This window comes from Xenopus laevis, chromosome 2L, assembly GCF_017654675.1.
Source record: "Xenopus laevis strain J_2021 chromosome 2L, Xenopus_laevis_v10.1, whole genome shotgun sequence".
Taxonomy (NCBI): domain Eukaryota; kingdom Metazoa; phylum Chordata; class Amphibia; order Anura; family Pipidae; genus Xenopus; species Xenopus laevis.
The window spans coordinates 99,232,427-99,254,081 of NC_054373.1; the positions used below are offsets into that span (position 1 = coordinate 99,232,427).

The 21,655-nt window shown below is 40.8% G+C and overlaps 1 protein-coding gene across 1 annotated transcript in view; it reads right to left on the reverse strand.

Moving 5' to 3' along the window:
* ppm1e.L (protein phosphatase, Mg2+/Mn2+ dependent 1E L homeolog) overlaps positions 1–21,655 on the reverse strand; it is a 108,483-nt gene that overhangs the window by 20,909 nt on the left and 65,919 nt on the right. The window contains exon 2 of the mRNA XM_018246902.2: positions 2,266–2,384. Within this exon, the coding sequence (XP_018102391.1) occupies positions 2,266–2,384 (119 nt within the window). The remainder of the gene's footprint in view (positions 1–2,265; positions 2,385–21,655) is intronic.

Sequence of the window (21,655 nt, forward strand, 5' to 3'; positions counted from 1 at the left end):
TGCAAACAAAGCACAACCTCCACTGTGACAGGGCATACAATTAACCAAACAGTACACTCAGCAAAAGAAAATACACATAATGGCATATGTTCCGAATAATGTAAGCTGTATAAAGTGTAAAAGAAAGTGTTCGCACCTGATCTCAGAGCTATTATACTGATGTGTCTGAGTGCATGGTGTGCAGGGAGCCTGGGACCAGATACTTTGTGTAAATGGATTAAACGTGCAACTGATTACACCACTCAGTGTGTGCTACAGCAAAATAAATTACAGAGCTGGGGCTACCAGATGATGTCCGGTGGGATTTCGCAGAGTTATTATTTGTTAACCCATGTCAGTTCTACAATCCTACAGTACATGCAACCGATAAAGCAGACACAAAACATATTATAGTAGATCTCATTTTTGTGTATGGAGGGATGGAATGGCTTCCCTTCATACCAAGCCTCTCTTCCACTGCTGTCTTTTGTCAGGTCATGTTCATGATCCTTTATTTGCCCGACTGACTCAGTAACAATAGCAAACAAGGATTTTCCTTATGTGAATAAAAGTATCACTTAAAAAATTCATACTGAAGGCACGAGACGGTGGAAGGCAGCTTGGAGATTAAGCTGGGCTAAAGCAACACTTTGTTCTTACAGCTCTCAGCACTGCACAGAGTGACAACTGAAGAAATGGTGCTGTGTCCAAATTAGAAAGTAGCAAATATTAAATACTACTTAAATTACATATTAAATACATTTGAAAACTGTCCAGAAGGACAGGGCCTGTAACAATAATAGTTCTCCCACATAATCTTCACAAAAGGCAAGGGAATTGGTAAACATGGGGCCCCATACTACAAATTTAGCAGGGTCCTCATTCAAGTAAAAATGGGAACCAATGAAGAAATCTTGCAGGCCCAAATCGATATGTGATTCACCCAAACCCACTCGCCCACAAACCCAAACCCTTCCACAGTATGCAGATAGCAGATTTCCATTTTAGGGCCCACCTCTAGCTCTTGCAAATGGCAGTCCCGCAGAAGGTCACTCAAGTGCAGGTGTAAGTGAAATCCACAAAAAACAACAATAGAACTGAAACTGAAGGGATAATTGCAAATGATCCTCTGGTGTTATAAGGTGTGTCCTTTGGAAAGTCTGTGCTTTAGGCTTACTGTGAGTGAAGAATTGTGATGTTTGACAATACACAACTGAGTCTGCTGCTACATCAGTAAGGCAGACGTGAGCCAAAACTCTACGGAGCATTATGATCAGTACTAATTTCCAATGAGATATTTCTCTGCTTATTACTTGCTCAGTCCCCAGGAAATTTACAGTTGCGCCACACAAGAAAGGCTGCTTCCCTCCAGCACTGGGGAAATGGGTAGAACATGTTTAATGAATATGGATGTGCTGAACATACTGTACCTATTGCGTTTAACATGGAAACTGAAGTTACTCCATGTTTGCTCCTTGGTAGGTAAATACAGTAATTCGATTACCAGTATACAACCCTTCCCCATTAAGCAGGATGGTTGTATGTGAATTTTTTAAAAGCGTTGCTTGATCAGTTCCTGTAACTGCACAGTCAAAGACTATCAACGAGATACACCTTCAGAAGAAAAACAAAGGCGTATGCTGATGTTTCTTTGCTCAGAAAAGAGACCAGAAGCATCAGAAGCCCTTTCCAATATCCTTGCTAAGCAGAGTAACATTAGAAAACGTCTCTTTTCCTTCTGACAGCAGGGCAGGCGCATTTAAGCACCATTTTGGCATCTTGCTTTATGCTAAATTAGCTAATGTGCTCTTATGCTCATGGGTACATGAAGCATGCATTTTCTAAATCAATGCATATTATTTGAACCCTAGTAACTAACATTAGTAACTAAAATTAGTAACTAAACCATGTCAGACACAGGTTTAGTATATTGGGAAAAGTCAGTGTATGCAAACTTCTGGCCCCAAGCTAAACTGGGCTCCCACCATTTTCAGGCTCAGCTTTCAATATTGTTTGTGAATAACCACTTATATTACTGATACAAATTAGTTGTTCTTTAAATTGACATTTTAAAATATTTGACCAAAGTTAGTGTTGTTGCTGTAGTCAGTGAAAGGATTAAAAGGAACAAAAATGAAAGACAAACAGCAACATGAATATTTTGTTACATGAACCCTCTATTTGCAGGATGGAACAATGCTCTTATGTAAAGCCTCAGGTGCCACTATTCTACTGAAATGCCTTGGAGCTATCGACCTTGGAATACACAGTCATGCTTTAACTCACGTATGATCCCCTCTGTGCCATCCACATGCTTTGGCGAGTAGTACACAGATAGGTCGCTTTGCTGGATTTCATCTGCTGTTGCCCTTGCCAATGCAGCAGCCAGGAAAGATGGGCAATTACTAAAGGAAAAAGAGAAGAAGACAACTGGTTTAACAAACCCCCCGTCAGTTATTTAGCCTCCTGAAACTGGAGGGCAGAAAAAAAAGGGGAAAAAAATCTATAGTCACACTGAGCGATACATTATGTTATAGGTTAACAGCTTGACTTCTCCAGGCATATTGAGTTATTGCTTCTATTTCCACATCCATTCACCCTCTTCTTGTGCATAGACAATTCTGATCTTACCACAAGTGGATGGTAAATTGTCTCTGAAAACCCCTGAAAGTCATTATGTGGATCTAATTTTCAGGGGAAAAAAATGTATTGCCTTGTGCTGCCTCTAATACTGGCCCTTTATTTCCTTCAGGGGACGATTGTAAATGGGTTGATTAAACTTGCAGATGTGTCTTGTGAAATCCAATTTAATAGCAGAAGTGGAAGCATTTCTATTGCATTATATCCTTTGCTGGTATGAAGGAGACAATATCCCGTTAATTTGTACACACTGGAATCCATTTAAAGGCAATTTATCACCCCTAATGCTTAATGTGTTTTTTGTAAGCCTTACATCAGAAGCATTCTGTACGACCAGTAACCTGAAAAGTACCAAGCAGTAGTTTTCCAGAGTAAAACTTTACCATATAAAAGGGCAGATTTGCTTGTCAAGTGTAATATGTTTCTCCACAATGGAACAGATAGTTTAAATTCCCAATATCCTTAAACCACATACAACAGTAAAGTAATATGCAATGGCAACAGGATTATTCACTTGGTGAAAAGGCAGAGGTTGTGCAAAGAATAGCAAGCGGCAGATCTAGTAATGATTCAACTGGGAAATCCAGAATGATTCCCAGCAGTTTGATCTTTCCTACTTTATAATACTTTCCTAAATATGTGTTTAATCCTTACTCCCTGATACAATATCATATAGGGAAAATGGATATGGACAACTATTTTCCACACTGAAATTTTTTTTTTTTTCCTTTGTCGCATACCCTTTAGCTCTTGTATTGTGGCCTATTCTCCACTTCTGGTTTCCCTGTTTTTTTTTTGCTTGTTTTATATTATTTATCCCTTCTGGTCTCTTGTTTATTCACCAGACTAATCTGCATCTATGCTTGTGTCTGCCTCTATGCTTAGTGCAATAACCCATAGCAACTGATACATTCTCTTTTAAACAGGTAACCAGTAAATGCAACCTTCTAATTGGTTGCTATAGGTGCTAAGAACTGTAGCACCTTATATTACTTAGCCCTCTTTAGAATGACTGAAAAAAAAAAAATTATATATATATATATATATATATATATATATATATATATATAACTTCTTACAATAATCATACAGGTATGTGCAGCATAGGTAGCACCATATATCATTGCATATTAATTCTTCATGCTTTGTAACAATTTAAAATTATTACGATTATAATATTATGTATATTTCCAGTATTTGTAGTATAGATGTAGATATATTGCGAACTGATAATTATTTGTTATATAGGGGTATCATGTGTACCCCTCATGAATGCTTAATAGGATATTAGAACTAACCAAGCATTTCAGTTACTACCGTACATAGCAGTACAAAGCTAAGTAACAAAGTAACAAAAATAAGGATGCCTGGGCAAGTGCACACATTACTCTAGCTTGGCTTTGGATATTATTCTAAAACACTAGCTGCAAAATAAACATGCTGCTCTAAAAGAATCGTATTGATATAGTTACACTCTTTTGCTACCTGTGCCGAGAAAAGTCTGAAAATAGCAGCATTTAGATGTTGTTACGCACAGTGCAAAATAAAAATAGATCTCTTTAATCTCTGTAATTAGAATCCAGTCTGCCGATTAAAGCATGAAGAGGCTCATCAGTTGGCGTCAATAGCCCACCTCTTCTTCCTAGTCTTGTATTTTATACTATACCCAAACCTACACACTGTCACTAAAGACCTCATTAGAGATAGTATCGGGTTCGGTAATGCATCCTATTTTATGATGCTGGCAGCGTGGGTGTTATCTAACACACTTCCAGCTGCACTTCTAACAGTCTGGGGAGTGCCCTGCTAAAGCGTAAAAAGGGAAGAAGAGAAAGATAATCGCTTTTCAGAAGATTATGATGGACAGTTTCCCTTAATTAGTTATCGGAAAAAAGACACGTTTTACGTAGACATGGAGGCAACCACACAGTGCCAGAACGACTTTTTATACTGTGTACAATGTAACAGTGAAAGATTTATCTGTAATCCAAACTATAAACTCTGTGGGGTACAGGCCCGAATTTGTGAAAAGGCCACCAAGGCCCGGGTCTAGGGCGGCAGGATTTTAGGGGGGCCGCATACTGCCCAACCACACCCACATTAGTTCAAAAACACTAGGGATGCGCTGGAGATGCAATCATTTTTTATATTTCCCATGCACCAATCCACATTGCTCCGGTCCAGATGATGAAAATTTGCATGAATAAAGGGGAGGAGACAGGGGCGAATGGCTGTGGGCCTAGGGGTGCCCACTATGTAAATCTGGCCCTGGTGGGGTCTCTGTATTTAGATTTAACAGAGCATATCATGTTGAGACAGAACAGATAAGGTACTCAACTGCTGTCCATTACTGCTTGGTGTGCTTGCTATATTTCCTTTCCTTCCACAAAGAGACCCCCTTTGTGATATTGGTGGCTCAGGGCTGATTATTCTATACATATAATGTGAAGCTGCACAGTCCTGCATAGCATTTTTTTCCCAAGTATGCATTTTTGGAATGTTGTGCCACCTTGTGCATTTGTGTAGATATCCTAAAATATTAAAGGGGACCTGTCACACAAAAAAATGATTCAAAATCCTATTTTATCATATTAGTCAAGCAAAATGAACTTTATTTACACAATATAAATTATTTGAATCTTGTTTCCTTCAGTCTGGGAAATTATAATTATAGCAAGCAGGCAGGAGCCATTTTGTGGACACTGTTATTAAGACAAGCCTTGCATAATCTCAGAATCTTGTTTGTGCACCAGAATGGGGGACCTGATGTCCATCCCCATGCCCTGGCTACACAATTAAATGGTAAAGAGAACAGGGAATGTGGGGAGAGCAGTGACATCTAGGAAGTGCTAAATGGAAAGTGAAAGTAATTGTTTGCCCCGCCTCTATGCCTAAGGCATAGAGGAGGGTCAGACAATATTTGATTGACAGCTCTGATTTTTAAATGAGCTTACAACAGGTATGAATGCTTTAATAAAAAATAGGAATAGGATTTCATGTTTGATATGAAAACAACTTTTATTATACAGCTTTTTGTGTCTGGGTGACAGGTCCACTTTAAGGGGCATATTTATTATGCTGTGTAGAAAATAGCAGGATAATACACCACACATCACCAGGCTTCAAATTTGAAAAAATTCACATAATGGGCGAAAAATTTGTCAATAGGTGTCAAAATTATTTTGACAAGCGTCAATTTTGACGCAAGCAACAATTTTTATACGCTCAACTATTTTGTCCAAATGCATTGAAGTCAACGGATGTCCGATAATTTTGATTTGATTGATTTTGATTTGATGGAAATTCAACGTGAATCCATGACTGCCAAATTTATTCGCCCATCACTTGTTCAGACCCCTTGTCTTTTAACAAGGTTACAGACAGCATTGCTAGATTTGTAAGAATTTCCAAGACAATAAAGAAGCATTTATTTTTAAATATAACCTTAAGGCAGAAGTCAAGCTTTGCTCTAGTCAAGACTCATTATCAACAATGTATTTTAGCCTTTTACTTTCTGAGCTCTCCTTCAATCTTCAACTGTGAAGACCTGAAAGAGGTGCCTACGGCGTGTATTGTGTCACTTAACTGCATTGTAATGCAATATGCCACCAATTTTAAAATAAAAGGCCTTGCCCTAGCCCCAATCTTTTTCCAAGACAATAAAAAAAAGCATTCATCCCCAAATATAGCCTTAACTAGACAGAAGTCAGCTCTACTCTAGTCAAGACTCCAGTTCCACAATGTATTTAGCCTTTTCCTTTCTGAGCTTTCCTTCTGTATCCAACAGTAAAGACTTAAAAGAGGTGCCTACTGCATGCATTGTGATGCAATTTTAAAATAAAAGGCCTTGCCCTATTCTCAATAGGTTCCAGAGCTGATACATTCCAAAAAATGCCTAATTGCCTAAAGGTGTTTTTCAGAAAGTCTGCATCTCCTGCTGGAGCTGGTTTCTTCTTTGTTTTAAAGAAGAATGGGAGACTTGCATAGATTAAAATTACTGTTAAAAAATACTATCCTCTTCCACTAATTCCTGATCTCTGACAGACTTAAAAGAGCCAAAACATTCTCCTTGGACTGTCATTGTGAGTGCCTTGCTATGCCATTCAGCTTATGTAATGCTGCACCAGTTTGCCAAGATTTAATCAATGACATCTTTCATGACCCACTGCAACCCTGTGTCATGGCCTATCTAGATTAAATCTTAGTGTTTTCCTCCTTTCTGTTTGAACATATCACTCAACATATTTCTGTAGTGTCTGAGAGAGAATAACCTTTATGCAAGTTGGAAACGCGAATTTCACAAACACAAGATTCTATTTCTGGGTAACAATGTCTCCTCTTCTGGTTTTGATATGGATCCTGACAAAGTATGTATAGTACTGGATGGGCCCACTCCTGTGGATTTGAAAGACAATCAATTTTTTTTGGGGTTTGCCAAATTCTTCTGAGGATTTACTACAGGTTTTTACAGAATTTTGCCACAGCTCTTACTCGGAAAGAATCTAGGGAGTAGGGGGACATAGAGGGGGTCAGTGGAATCTTGTCTCTCCATAACAAAGCGACGGAAGATGGCGCCCGTGAGCTCCGCTTCGCTGACTCTGCATGTGCTCTGCATGTGCTTACTTCCATTCTAGCGGTAGTGGATCTTGATGATGGAAGCTCTGGTCTCAGGATTGTTTGACTAAAATTTTCATTAAAGAAATGTTCTGCCTGTATGGGTTTCCCTCCTCAACTGTCTCCTCTGTGATTTTAAAGGAATTATTCAGCATAAATAAAAACTGAGTAAATTGATAGACTATGCAAAATAAAATAAAAAAGTTTCTAATATAGCTAGTTAGCCAAAAATGTTATTTATAAAGGATGAGGTGACCAGATGTCTAACATAATAGCCAGGACCCAATTTCCTGCTTTGCTTTTTTCAGCTTTCTTACCAGCCAGTAACCAATCAGTGACTTGAAAGGGGGGGCATATTGGTCATAACTGTTTGCTTTTGAATCTGACTTGCATGCTAATGATCAAAAACAAACAAAGGAACAGTTATGCCCCATGTGGCCCCCCTTCAAGTTGATAACCAAGAGTTAGAGAGCAGTAACGTTATATTATATTGTAAGTTGTGGTCTGGCTATTATGTTGGAAATCTGGTCACTCCAGCCTCTATAGATTACATTTTTGACTAACTATATCAGAATTTTTTTTTTTTATTTTACAAAGAGTATCTATTTACCCATTTTAATTTTTACACTTAACTGTTCCTTCAAAACCATCTGGACTTATACTCACCGAGCTCTGGTGAAAGCCGCTACAACTACCTTTTCCCGTTTGCTCCTCATTTTATTGGTCTGTTCAAGATCAAGGAAGCTTTGTGAAAAACTGGAGTCTAGAATGTTTCCTTTCCTAGTTCTCCTGTTTCTGTTGAAGGGCATTAGGAATTTCAGGTCCACAAAATCATGGACTCCTGTAACCCCAGAGGTAATATTCAATATTTAATTCAGTGGAACTGGTTGGATCCTGTAGAGAGTACTTGGGTTTTTGCTAGTTATACTCGTGCTTCCCATTTGGTTTAATTCTTTTCATAGAAAGTTTCCTAGGAAAACTTGGGAGCCCCTATGCATGATTCTGCAAAGGGGGTTCGGTTGCAGCACTCATTGTCATGACACTCTGATGTTACTTTTGCTGCCAATTTTTTCAATAAAAGGACTTTTTCTATCACCAATTCTTGTCCTTGGTTCCTGCTTCACAGATCATGACAGTAATGTTGAAAGTAATTTTTGAAATACAGTACATACTGCTTTTAGCTAGGGGTCCAGTTTTTTCCTATGTTAAGGACAATAAGCCTACCCATTCTTAACTAGCATTCCCTCCACCAGATAGATAAACAATAAGGGGAGGAAACAAACATGAGGAGCATCGAAGTGATTTGGGAAACCATTTGTTGCAATATTCAGCTGCTTGTTTACTGTGCAGCAAAACAATACCTCTGTACAGTGAAACCATTGTGCCTTTTCTCGCATGAATCATTGCTCCCCACTCACATCAATCATTAAAAGGTGAGGCACAAAAGGCCGACATAGGTTAAAGGTAGCTTTAACAGAATTTAGTTTGCTAAATAGGTCCATATATTTCTGATGATGATGATAGATCTGTCATAGAAACAGGTTTTTATGCAGGTTTCTTTCAGACAAAAAAAAAAAGAAAATCGTGCGTAGCTGCTAACGCAGAGAACTAAATATAGCTGTTTCATGGCCTTCAACATCCAAGCTCATAACACACTCAAACACACGCCAAATTTCATGTATAATTGTGTAGGCTGTTTTTTTCTATTTTATCTAAAACCTTAATATTTCAAAAAGATCAGTGCACAGACTCATAACCGTATTTTGATTATATCAGATCAGGTATTTTATGGAGCTCAGGGGCAATAAATATGGTATATATAAAAGAAAATGGTTTTGTCATGCAGCTAATGGGACACAGCTGAATACAGATCATTAAATGTAATCCATCTCTTGCAGCCTAGCAAAGACTCCTATAAGTGGATCCCCTAATTCAACATCAAAGCAATATCTGACAGGCATGAAATGAAATTTGAGTGTAAGTGTATGTGTGTATATATATATATATATATATATAATATAAATATAAATAAGAGTGTTGGAAAAACCGCACACACAGGACTTGTATAGATGAAAAAAAGAAGAAAAGTTTATTACGACGTTTCTGCTCTGAGGAAGGCTATCAGAGCCGAAACGTCGTAATAAACTTTTCTTCTTTTTTTCATCTATACAAGTCCTGTGTGTGCGGTTTTTCCAACACTCTTTTGTACACATTATTCTTAACCTGCACCCAGGCAGTCGGCCTTCATTATATGAGTGCTCCAGTCTGAGGAGGAATATATATATCTATATATCTATATATCTATATATCTATATATCTATATATATATATATATATATATATATATATATATATATATATATATATATATGCAATTACATAGCACCTGGGCTAATTGTTTAATACAGCATTGGAGTGCTTGGCCATTTCGAATATTTATATATATTTAAAGCCAATCACTCCAGTAAACACAAATCAGCAAGTATCTGAGAACAAAGTCCAGGCTATAAAACGTGTGCAGACTTGCAGATCCCTTGTATATTTTGATGGTGTTGGGGTTTATTGAGGTAACAACACACTAAAGGGACACTTTTAGTTTGGATATAAATATATAGACATGGCACCTCACGGAGAGTTAAATTAAGTCAGAGGCTGTTTTTGCAGTGGCGTGCAGGGTTCCCGGGGAACAAGGGGGCCCGGGATGTATGGCCTGCTTCCTCATGGTCATTATCAATTTCTATGAGAACAAATAAACTAAATAGATGGATGAATAGATTATAGTATGTAAAGAAAAGAGACTAGGAGAATAAAGGTTGAGTGAGGAGAGGAAGAATAATAGTACTGATTCTGGTCTAAAGTTTTTGGGTGGGCCCCTGGTGTCCCAGGCCTGTGAGTGGGCCCCTAAAGTAGCAGTCCCAGTGGGCCCAGGACCCCCAGTCCGACACTGAAGTTAAGTAAATTGTCGGGGGGGGGGCTGGCGGCACGTTGTTATGCTGCTGTTTTTGGTTTCAACTAGGGTCCTCCAGGTAAGAATGGCCTCTTGTCTCCACGTGCAGTCCCAGCCTGACTCTCATGTGTATTTATTCCAGCCACATATTGCTAGTAAACTACTAGTCAAGAGTCAGCTCACCAGAAAATGATAAAGCGTTTCAAGTGCAACCAAGAGATAAACAGTGGGTTGATGAGCAGAAGACTGAAGTAGATGAAGGAGCAGATTTATTATCCAAGTATACTTTTTTACAGAGCAGTAATAATGGCTGTTTGTGTTAGCTCAAAGCAGTGGAGCACATTCTGATGAACTGACACATACATCTTCACTGATAACATGTTAATTCTTGAAACGCTTTCCAGACCATGAGTAAAATTTCCTTTACAATAAGTGTTAAGTAAATGTGCTAAATATGCGCTTTGCACAATGCCTTGAAGTTCACATGTACAATTCTTAGGGCTCTGACACATAGGGCACTTTCTTGCAGTGTATACAATCACTGGGGGTGCCTAACTTTTGAGGTTTTGAGGAAAGGTGAAATCACCGGGGGGGTGCCAAATGTTAGTAAAGGAGGTTGAATGTTTATAGGATCCATGCAAGTCACAGGCAGACCATTAGGCAGACCATTATCAAACTGTTTGAGCTTATGTGAAAAAGGGTGGTACATTTTGTCTTTAAAAGGGTTATCTGATGAACTAATTCTCTATTGATTACAGGTTAGTTGAGCTGCTCCACACATCAAAAATGTTTAAGGGTGACCATGGAAGTAAATGTGCACATTGAGACCTTTATGTCTGCTTAAATAAAGTAATTATACATATTCAGCTTTATTACAAATAGAGTAAAAAGACTTCTGATGCAATGGTAAAATTATTCCAGATAATGAAAATGTACAAAAAAAAATTTTGCTCACACAGATTTCTCTAAACCTCCCTATTTCCCATGTGTGTTAGCTTTAGAGGTAGTAACCCCTTACATCAGTTTATCAATTTATCATCAAAATGTTTTTGAACATTCTAGAAAGGCTTTTTGTTTCAAAAGAAATATATGCACCCACAAACAGGATTGTGAAAGGAGCAGTTACAAAGAGCTTTTATCAGAGCTTTGTCTGGGAGAGGTCTCAAGGATCAGAGCCTGTTCCTCCAAGAGAAGAATTGGTAGAACATTCTGGCACTCACTCTGGCACTCATCCCTCTTTTCACTTTTTGTGAAACAAATAAACAGCCATTCATCAATTGTAAATGGAATTGATGGTTTTATTTTGTATGCGTTACCTTGTAACGCACTCGATGTAAGCCTTGTAGAAAATCTTTTAATTGGTACACAGTGACATGGATGGCATAACAAGTGGGAGCAGTCAGCTTGTTAAATCACATGTAGGTTACAAACATATCAGCATTCTGCATGTAAATAATCAAATGATTCATAATGTTAACTGAGCAAGCTAACCAGATTCTGAAAATAAATACAGATTATTATATACAGCAATCTTCCCGACATATTAAGAAATCTAATCTGAGAGATTTTGGGTGCATTGGATGATGCATAACAGAGGTGAGCTCCAGAGGGGAGGGAGGGAACCAGCAGAGGTCAGGGGAGGGAGGGTTGAGCAACAGAGGGGAGGGAGGATCGAACAACAGAGGGGAGGGAGTGTCAAGCGACAAAGGGGAGGGAGGGTCGACCGACAGAGGGGAGTGAGGGTTGAGCGACAGAGGAGAGAGTGGGGAGAGCGATAGAGGGGATGGCGACAGAGGAGAGAGGGAGATAGAGGGGAGAATGGCAGAGGGGAACTATCTCGGACTAGGGGTAGGCAGAAGTCCCTATAATAGGTACCTACACAACACCCCCCTATCTTTGTGCACTAGGCAGGTGCCTCTTCTGCCTACCCATGGGCATCCACAGATGGGGCACTTGCCCCCCCCCCCTGGAATTTATAATAAAGATATTCTCTCGTCCTCTCTGCCCCTTCCCTCTGTGAGAAGCTTCCTGCTCTTCAACTGTGTGAGGAATGAGAGAATCATAGTAGAGAATCTTCTTCTGATGAAGTAGCTTCTTTCCCAGGGCAGATGAGTGTGAATCTGTTGTGTTAAGCTTATAGCGTGAATGCCAGTGTTTATGTGTGTAAGGGTAACTTTGTTTAAGAAGGTCTGACAGACTGTGTGTAAGTTATAGAGACTATAATGAACCTATGTATAGCTGTGTCACTACATTCATTATTCAATCTTATAGGTACAGCTTGGCTGTGGGTTTTGCCTACAACCATTTGCCACAAAGCACATTGCCCCGCTGCTCCATTGAATCCCCCATCTATCCATAACCTCACTCTATTCACTCTCCTCTTTTACCCTTTCCCTTCTCATTCTGCTGAGTTACCTCACACTCACCTCTCTGTCTCTAATAAACCTCTGCCTCACTATATATTTGTATATATAGAAATATCAATAACATTATATATTTTTGCACCTCACCACCATTGTTTCTTTTTGGATGACTTATGTTTTAACCCTTCTGCCACTCTGGGAACAAAGCAGATTTCCCCTAGACTGAAATAAAATGTATAAACATAGATTCTATGCTAGTAACGTTTCATTGTGCACAGCCTCTTCCTGTTGTTGTTACTCTACTTTATGTAGAGTAAAACCCCATTTTACATTTTTTAGGGGACCAGAAAAAATGGTGTAAAATAGGGCTATTGGAATATATGTAAGTGAAGGAATATGAATTTGAGAGGATGGTTGTTGTTGGGAAAAGATATACTATTTGGACATGAATGTGGAACAATCATGCAGCAATACAAAAGTTACAACAATGTGTGCAATGTGTTCTGTTCACATTAAGATCCACTGATGAAAGGGCTGATGTGAAAGACATATAATCTCAGTAAAGTGCTGTGGAAAATGTCAGCACTATATAAAAGGATAACAATAGTAATAATTGTCATTGCCAAGAAAGCCTCTACTCCAGAATACATGAAGAAGCCAAGTACTGACAACCAAATGAATAAAAAAATGCATTAAAAATAATGTTTGCTTGTTATTTGTGCTCATATACAGTACATAAATAACAGTTATCTCACTTTTCATTTGTATTATCTGCGGAGCCAAGAAGCCTGCCTGTCATCACTACTACAAGTTTTAGGCAGATAGGGGTATTTTGATCGTCACTCTTGTCAGGTCAGATAACAACGCCTAGTGTGCCATTAGCCTTATGATTAACCCTGAAGGAATTTTATTGGAGAAAAAATTCATCAGTTTATATATATATATATATATATATATATATATATATATATATATATATATATATATATATATATATATATATATATATATATATATATATATACACACACACACACACCATCTTCCTTTGTAATTAAAGTGCAGATTTATTTGCATACATTTCCATTTCACCATGTAGAAATTATAACCCCTCATTTCAGGGGACAATAATGTTTGGGACAAAGTAATGGTAGGTATATTAAAGCAGTCATGTTTAGTACTTTGTTGCATATCCCTTGCATACAATGACCACTTGCAGGGCAACACTAGCCCCTCCACCGCCTGAAGTCAGAAGATAGCAGCACTCCCATCTTGTAAAGATAAAACTGCCTTTATTATTTCATACAGCAACGTTTTGGACCATCCAGGTCCTTTCTAAAGATGACAAAGAATCCCTCCGCCCCCTGAGGCAGCTTTCATCTTCAGTATACGGAAGGCATGCTCAGTTGAACTTAAATCAGGTGACTGGCTTGGTCATTCAAGAATGAAGCATTTTTTAGCTTTGAGAAACTCACATGTTGCCTTAGCAGCATGTTTGAGATCATTATCTCGTTGCAGGATGAAGCGCCGTCCAATGAATTTAGAGGCATTTTGGAACTTGAGCAGCAAAGATGTTTCTATACATGTCAGAATTCATTGTGCAACTGCCATTAGCAGTTACATCATCAATGAAGATAGGCGTGCCAGTACCTTAGCAGCCATACATGCCAAAGCCATAACACCCCCACCACCATGTTTAACAGATGAGCTGGTATGCTCTGGATCTTGGGCAGTTCCTCTTTTGTCTCTTGCCATTACTCTGATACAGGTTGATCTTGGTCTTGTCTGCCCATAACACCTTTTTCCAGAATTCTGCAGGCTCTTTCAAACTGAAATATATGCAAATAACTTTAATTTAAAGTCTGGAACGTGCACTTTTAATCAGGTTGGAATTGTAGAGGAGTAAATCAAAAAAAATGTGTCTTTGTCCCAAACATTATGGAGGGCACTGCATAGATAATGTTCATATGGTGAACAGTCTTGCAATGGAAAGAGATATTTGCTTGCACTTAATGGAAGAACTATGTTGTGAAAATCAATCCTGTACTTCGGTTTCTTCAATGCACAGAAGGCCATAGGGGCACTGGAGTACATAGATAAAATAAATCAGTATTACAAGAGGAATGACCCATATAGGTACATCATTGCACCCACCTGTAAAGGTGGAGCATTGTAGCACATATTTACACGGAGTAAAAAATCCACGCTTGACCATGCCGTTCTTTGAGAGACCCAGAAATGTGAACCTAATATGCTTTGATAAAGGTACAGCAGCCTTAAACAATTTACCCTGTATTAATCATGATTTCCTGTATGACGCAAACAGAAAAGTTTGAGACTGGTTAACCTGTGGGTGTGCTTGTTTAAGTAGGCGTCAATGTCACTGTACTGGCCAGGCCACATACTGACTGGCCCTGATTGTTGTTATGATTACATAAAGGATACACAGGCAGCAGCATTTCAAGGTAAAGCCATCAAAGCAGAGCACAGTCAAGTCTTATTTTATGCCTGTTGTATTCATAGCTTGTCCACTGCATACTTGTAAATTGTACAAACATGGTTGTAATTCCAGGTTTGTTATTCATGGTGGCATTTTCTAGGCTTCTTTCTTGAGCACATATGCAATACTCAGGCAGCCAGGGATGTGCATTGTTCAATATTCTGCTTATTTATGCAGTGAAGAACCTGTCCCTAGTCACTATCCTGCCGGTTTTATGCATTGATCTGTTTCCCATAAACAAACACCTCTCCTGTGGATGACATTGATGTTTCAGATTAGAAGTTTAAGCTCATCTCCAATGTTTTCATTACACATGTCCATAGTATTTTCAGTGTTGAACTTTTTTTGAACAATACCGAAGAGCAGATTTCATACAGACAGGAAATCTGCGAGCCCCAATAATACAGCTGAGGGTAATAGTGGATTTTGGAAGATATATCTTATAACAGCTGGAGAGCTAAATTACTCAAATGGAAATGCAAATGTTTTGAAAGTGCCACATTGAGTCAAATTTCAGCTCTGATCATTGTGCTGTGCCTACATGAAATTATTGTGCATAGTGTCAGTAAATCTATTTCTGTTTAGCTTTTTCATGCTAACTATATGGGTGCCATGGGTTACCAGACATGGTACAAGCTTTGGTGACTGAATGTGTTTCCAAGATTTTTTTTCTGACAGTTTAAAGCTCAAGTACATGTATTGCAAAGAATTTTGAAGCATGGGCACAGTCTTAAGACAAAATGGAAAAATATCTGCCAGTGCAGTACCAATTCCGGTGTTCCTCTTGGACAAACTCTAACTCTATAGTTCCCTTGATAAAGGCAACCATAGAAAATGCTGAAGTTGTGCAACAATGCAACAAAGGGGCAGTAGTTGTGTAATCACATTTACTTTACTGTGCTACGCAATATGTTGGCGCTATATAAATACATATTAATAATAAATAATAATTACAAAATAAACCAACTGGTTGCTTAGGTTGTTGAACCAATTCAAAACAGTATGCGGTTCCTTTTTCCATTTTTATGTCTCTGAGACATTAAAGCTCTATATATATATATATATATATATATATATATATATTGTGGGGAATAGCTCAAAGCAGCCGGTAGGGCTCAGGTAAAACAGTTCTTACAGAGGAGACAGGAGGCTTAGGTTTGCAACAAAAGTGAAACAGGCTCCTGCCTGGGGTTTTATTGTTCAAACCGGACAACTTAAACAGGCACAATTTCCGTGCTAAACAGTCAAATAATAATGTAAACCTCACCGGTTTGCAGTGTTACAGTCCATAGGAAAGTTCCTTGCGGTGGTAACAAACATTTGCCATTTGGAGTTGCAGTCAAACACACAGTTTGTTTCACAAAACACTTCACAGCGTGTGTTCAGAGGTTCTCTCTGACTCCCAGTACAACACACACCCACTTCCCGCCAGGCTCCCTTAAACAGCCCCACCTGCGGACTAATTGGGCAGCATACTGAACTATATCCTTGCTCCAGGGTCCTAACCTGTCTTACCCTGGAGATTTAAAGGAGCCAATACCTCAGGCTGGGTGCTATATACCTCCCATCATATACAGGCAGCCTATTGGGACATAGCTCTTTGTCACATACCTCCCCCCTCTGTTCGAACCCGGGGTTTCGGACACCATTAGCCACCATACAGTGGACCCTTGACAAGGCATCTGCATTACCTTGCAGTTTGCCTGCTCGGTGTTCCACTGTAAAATTGAAATTCTGCAAGGAAAGGAACCAACGTGTGACCCTTGCATTTCTTTCTTTTGCCTGTGACATCCAGGTTAAGGGAGAGTGGTCCGTAATGAGCACAAACTGGCGGCCCAGAAGGTAGTACCGCAAAGCTTCCAGTGCCCATTTAATTGCTAAGCACTCCCGCTCAACAATACTATAATTTTTTTCTGCAGGGGTCAACTTCCTGCTCAAGTAGACCACTGGATGCTCTTCTTCCCCAACTAACTGTGACAATACCGCACCTAATCCAACACCAGAGGCATCAGTTTGCACAACAAATTTCTCTTTGAAGTCTGGTGCGACCAACACTGGATCTTGGCATAAAACCACTTTCAAATCATGGAATGCCTCCTCTGCCTCTGGACCCCACTTAATCATTGTGGACCCTTTCCCTTTGGTCAGGTCGGTCAAAGGAGCAGCCCTGCTTGCAAAATTTGGAATGAACCTACGATAATAGCCCACCATACCAAGAAAAGTACGAACCTGCTTTTTAGTGAGTGGCTGGGGCCAGTCTTTAATTGCCTCCACCTTGTTCACTTGAGGCTTGATAACACCTCTCCCTATAGTGTACCCCAGATAACGGGCTTCTTCCAAACCTAGGGCACATTTCTTGGGATTTGCCGTCAGGCCTGCTTCTCTAATGGAATTTAGGACGGCCTGTACTCTGGGGAGGTGACTTTGCCAATCCCTGCTAAAAATGACCACGTCATCCAAATAAGCAGAGGCAAAATGTTGATGAGGTCTAAGAATTTGGTCCATCATTCTTTGAAACGTGGCTGGGGCCCCCTGGAGGCCAAATGGCATACGAACATACTGGAAGAGCCCTTGTGGGGTAGAAAAGGCTGTTTTCTCCCTAGCTGTTTCTGACATTGGTACCTGCCAATACCCTCTAGTTAGGTCAAGAGTTGTTATGTACCTAGCAGGACCTAGTCGTTCAATCAACTCGTCAACCCTTGGCATAGGGTAAGCATCAAACTTTGAGACTTCATTTACCTTCCTGAAGTCATTGCAAAATCGTATAGACCCATCTGGTTTAGGAACAAGCACAATGGGACTATTCCACTCACTTACAGACTTCTCAATTACCCCCAAATCCAGCATCCTCTGCACTTCCTCGTCGACTGCCTGTCTACGGGCCTCTGGGATCCGATAGGGCTTAAGGCGGACCCGAACCTGAGGATCAGTAATGACATCATGTTTTATCAAATTTGTACAACCTGGTATGTCAGAAAACACCTCAGTGTTTCTTTGCAGAAACTCCCTGACTTCTTGCTTTTGTGGCTCTGACAGGGTTTCAGCTATTTTCACCTTTTGTATACCGTCCTGGGTAGGAGGAAGGGGTTGAATTATAGCCGTGAGGACTTCTCTGTCCTTCCAGGGTTTTATTAAGTTTACGTGGTAAAGCTGTTCTTTCTTCCTTTTATTTGGTTGGTAAACTTTATAGTTCACCTCACCTATTTTCTCGATTATTTCATACGGGCCCTGCCACTTAGCCAGGAACTTGCTCTCAACTGTTGGGACAAGAACCAATACTCGGTCCCCAGGGTTGAAAGTTCGAACCTTAGCTGAACGGTTGTAAACCCGACTCTGGGCCTTCTGTGCTTGCTGCATGTGTTCCCTGACTATGGGCATGACTGCAGCAATTCTATCCTGCATGAGGGTAACATGTTCCACCACACTCTTATGGGGTGTTACCTCTTGCTCCCAGGTCTCTTTTGCTACATCCAAGAGACCCCTGGGATGACGACCATACAATAGCTCAAAGGGCGAAAAACCTGTGGATGACTGGGGCACCTCTCTAATGGTGAACATAAGGTATGGCAGGAGACAGTCCCAATCCCTCCCATCCTTATCTACCACCTTCTTTAACATGTTTTTCAGGGTTTTGTTAAAGCGCTCTACCAACCCATCAGTCTGGGGGTGATAAACAGAAGTTCTTAACTGTTTAATTTTCAAGAGCTTACATAGTTCCTTCATAACCCGAGACATAAAGGGTGTACCCTGGTCTGTGAGGACTTCTTTAGGAATGCCAGTGCGGGTAAACATATAGAACAGCTCTTTAGCAATATTTTTGGAGGCTGTGTTTCTTAAAGGGACTGCCTCAGGATACCGCGTAGCATAATCCATAATTACGAGAATATACTGATGGCCCCGAGCTGACTTAACCAGTGGCCCTACCAAGTCCATTGCAATTCTTTCAAATGGGACCTCAATGATAGGCAATGGCACTAGAGGGCTACGGAAGTGAGGTACCGGGGCAGACAGTTGGCATTCTGGGCAAGAGTCACAATACCCCTTCACCTCCGCAAATATACCGGGCCAATAAAACCTTTGTAAAATTCGCTGTTGGGTTTTCTCCTGACGTAGGTGACCACCCAGGGGGTGAGTGTGGGCCAGGTCCAAGACCATTCGCCTATAGGGCTGGGGCACTAACAACTGCTCTACCACCCCCCCTTGGACTTTGTCAACCCGATACAGTAAATCTTGACTGACAGAAAAATGAGGGAATACACTCTCAGCCCCAGGTTCCTGAGGTTCACCATTAATTACCTTAACATTTTCCCAGGCCCTATTCAGGGTAGGGTCCCTCATTTGGGCTGTTCCAAAGTTAACCCGAGAGACCTCCAAGTCTGGCATATCGGATGCTTCGGAGGGCTCCAAGGGCAACTCTGTTTCACCTGCTAGTACCTCTAGGGGAAAATTATCTGCTTCAAGCATGGTCTCCCCTTCAGTTACTACCTCTGAGTTAGGTTTACAAACCCCTGGTGCATCCTTAGGAATGCCTTTCTCAGACCCCTGTGGAGAACCTTCCTTTCCCCAGAGCTTCCAAAAGAGGGGAAAGTCTCGTCCCAAAATTACACTATGCATCAAAACAGAGGAAACACCCACTTCATGACATGCAGTACCAGTAACAGTTTCAAATGTCACTATAGCAGTGGGATAACTTTTACAGTCTCCATGAATACAGAGCACCCCAAGATTACGTTCATTAACTTGGTCTGGGCTTACCAAACTGGCGTGCACCATTGTGACTAAGCTCCCGGAATCCAACAGAGCTTGAACAGACTTTCCACCCACCTTTACCACCGCCATATGCAAGTCAGTGTCTGCGGTGCACGCAGGGTGAGCAAACAACGACACCTGCTGAGCCGAGTGACAATCCATGGGCTCTGCAGGTAGTGGGCACCTGGCAGCAACATGACCCCACTCATTACATCGCCAGCATTGCACTTGGCCTCGACCCTTGGTTGGAGGGGACAGCTGAGTTTTGTCAGCTCCTTTAGACCATTCTATAGCCTTTTGGTCAGCCCCAGTATCCTGAGGCAACGAATCATTGGCTTTTCCTGGGGACCTTGCAGATGGATGTTTTGTGGCTGGCTTGCGGTGTTGTGGAAACGATCCTAAGTTGTCCTCAGCGGCAATATAACGTTCCACCATTTCCACCAGGTGATCGGCTGTCTGGGGATCTGCATGACTCACCCATCTCCTCAAGGATGGCGGAAGAGCTCTCAGAAAGCGATCCATAGTGACCCTTTCCACGACTTGAGGAGCTGACAGAGATTCTGGCTGCAGCCACTTTTTCACAAGATGAATTAAGTCATACATCTGGGCACGGGGAGACCTCTCTTGCTGGTATGACCACTTGTGCACCCGTGGAGCTCGCACGGCTGAGGTGACACCCAAGCGGTGGAGTATCTCCGTTTTTAACTTGTCATAGTCTTTGGCATCGGCTATGGTCAAATCAAAGTATGCCTTTTGCGAATCCCCAGTCAGAAAAGGCGCTACCAGACCTGCCCACTGGGACTTGGGCCAAGACTCCCTCTCGGCAGTCCTTTCAAAAGTATGCAGATATGCCTCAACATCATCATGTGGCGTCATCTTTTGCAGAAAACGACTGGCCTTAATGGAGCTATCTGTGTTAGGGGCCCCACTCGACACATTGGACCCCAGTGCAATCATCTGCTGTACCACATCCGTCAAGAGTTGTCGATCAGCCTCAACCGCTTTTGCTAATGCTGTCAGTTGAGCTGCAAGCAAACAATTAGTCTCTTGCTGGGTGGCCATACTCTGCCTCTGGATGGTATTGGTCTCTTGCTGGGCAGCATTTGCCTCCTGCTGACTAGCATTGACTTTGGCCAGCTGCAACACAAGTTCCTCCATGTTGTTGAACTACAACTCCCACAGTCTGCAGCAGATAGCACTGCCCTTTTAACAATGGTTGTCCTATTATGCTCACTGTCTCTCTGTTGCCCGCATCCGAAACACCATTTGTGGGGAATAGCTCAAAGCAGCCGGTAGGGCTCAGGTAAAACAGTTCTTACAGAGGAGACAGGAGGCTTAGGTTTGCAACAAAAGTGAAACAGGCTCCTGCCTGGGGTTTTATTGTTCAAACCGGACAACTTAAACAGGCACAATTTCCGTGCTAAACAGTCAAATAATAATGTAAACCTCACCGGTTTGCAGTGTTACAGTCCATAGGAAAGTTCCTTGCGGTGGTAACAAACATTTGCCATTTGGAGTTGCAGTCAAACACACAGTTTGTTTCACAAAACACTTCACAGCGTGTGTTCAGAGGTTCTCTCTGACTCCCAGTACAACACACACCCACTCCCCGCCAGGCTCCCTTAAACAGCCCCACCTGCGGACTAATTGGGCAGCATACTGAACTATATCCTTGCTCCAGGGTCCTAACCTGTCTTACCCTGGAGATTTAAAGGAGCCAATACCTCAGGCTGGGTGCTATATACCTCCCATCATATACAGGCAGCCTATTGGGACATAGCTCTTTGTCACTATATATATATATATATATATATATATATATATATATATATATATATATATATATATATATATATATATATA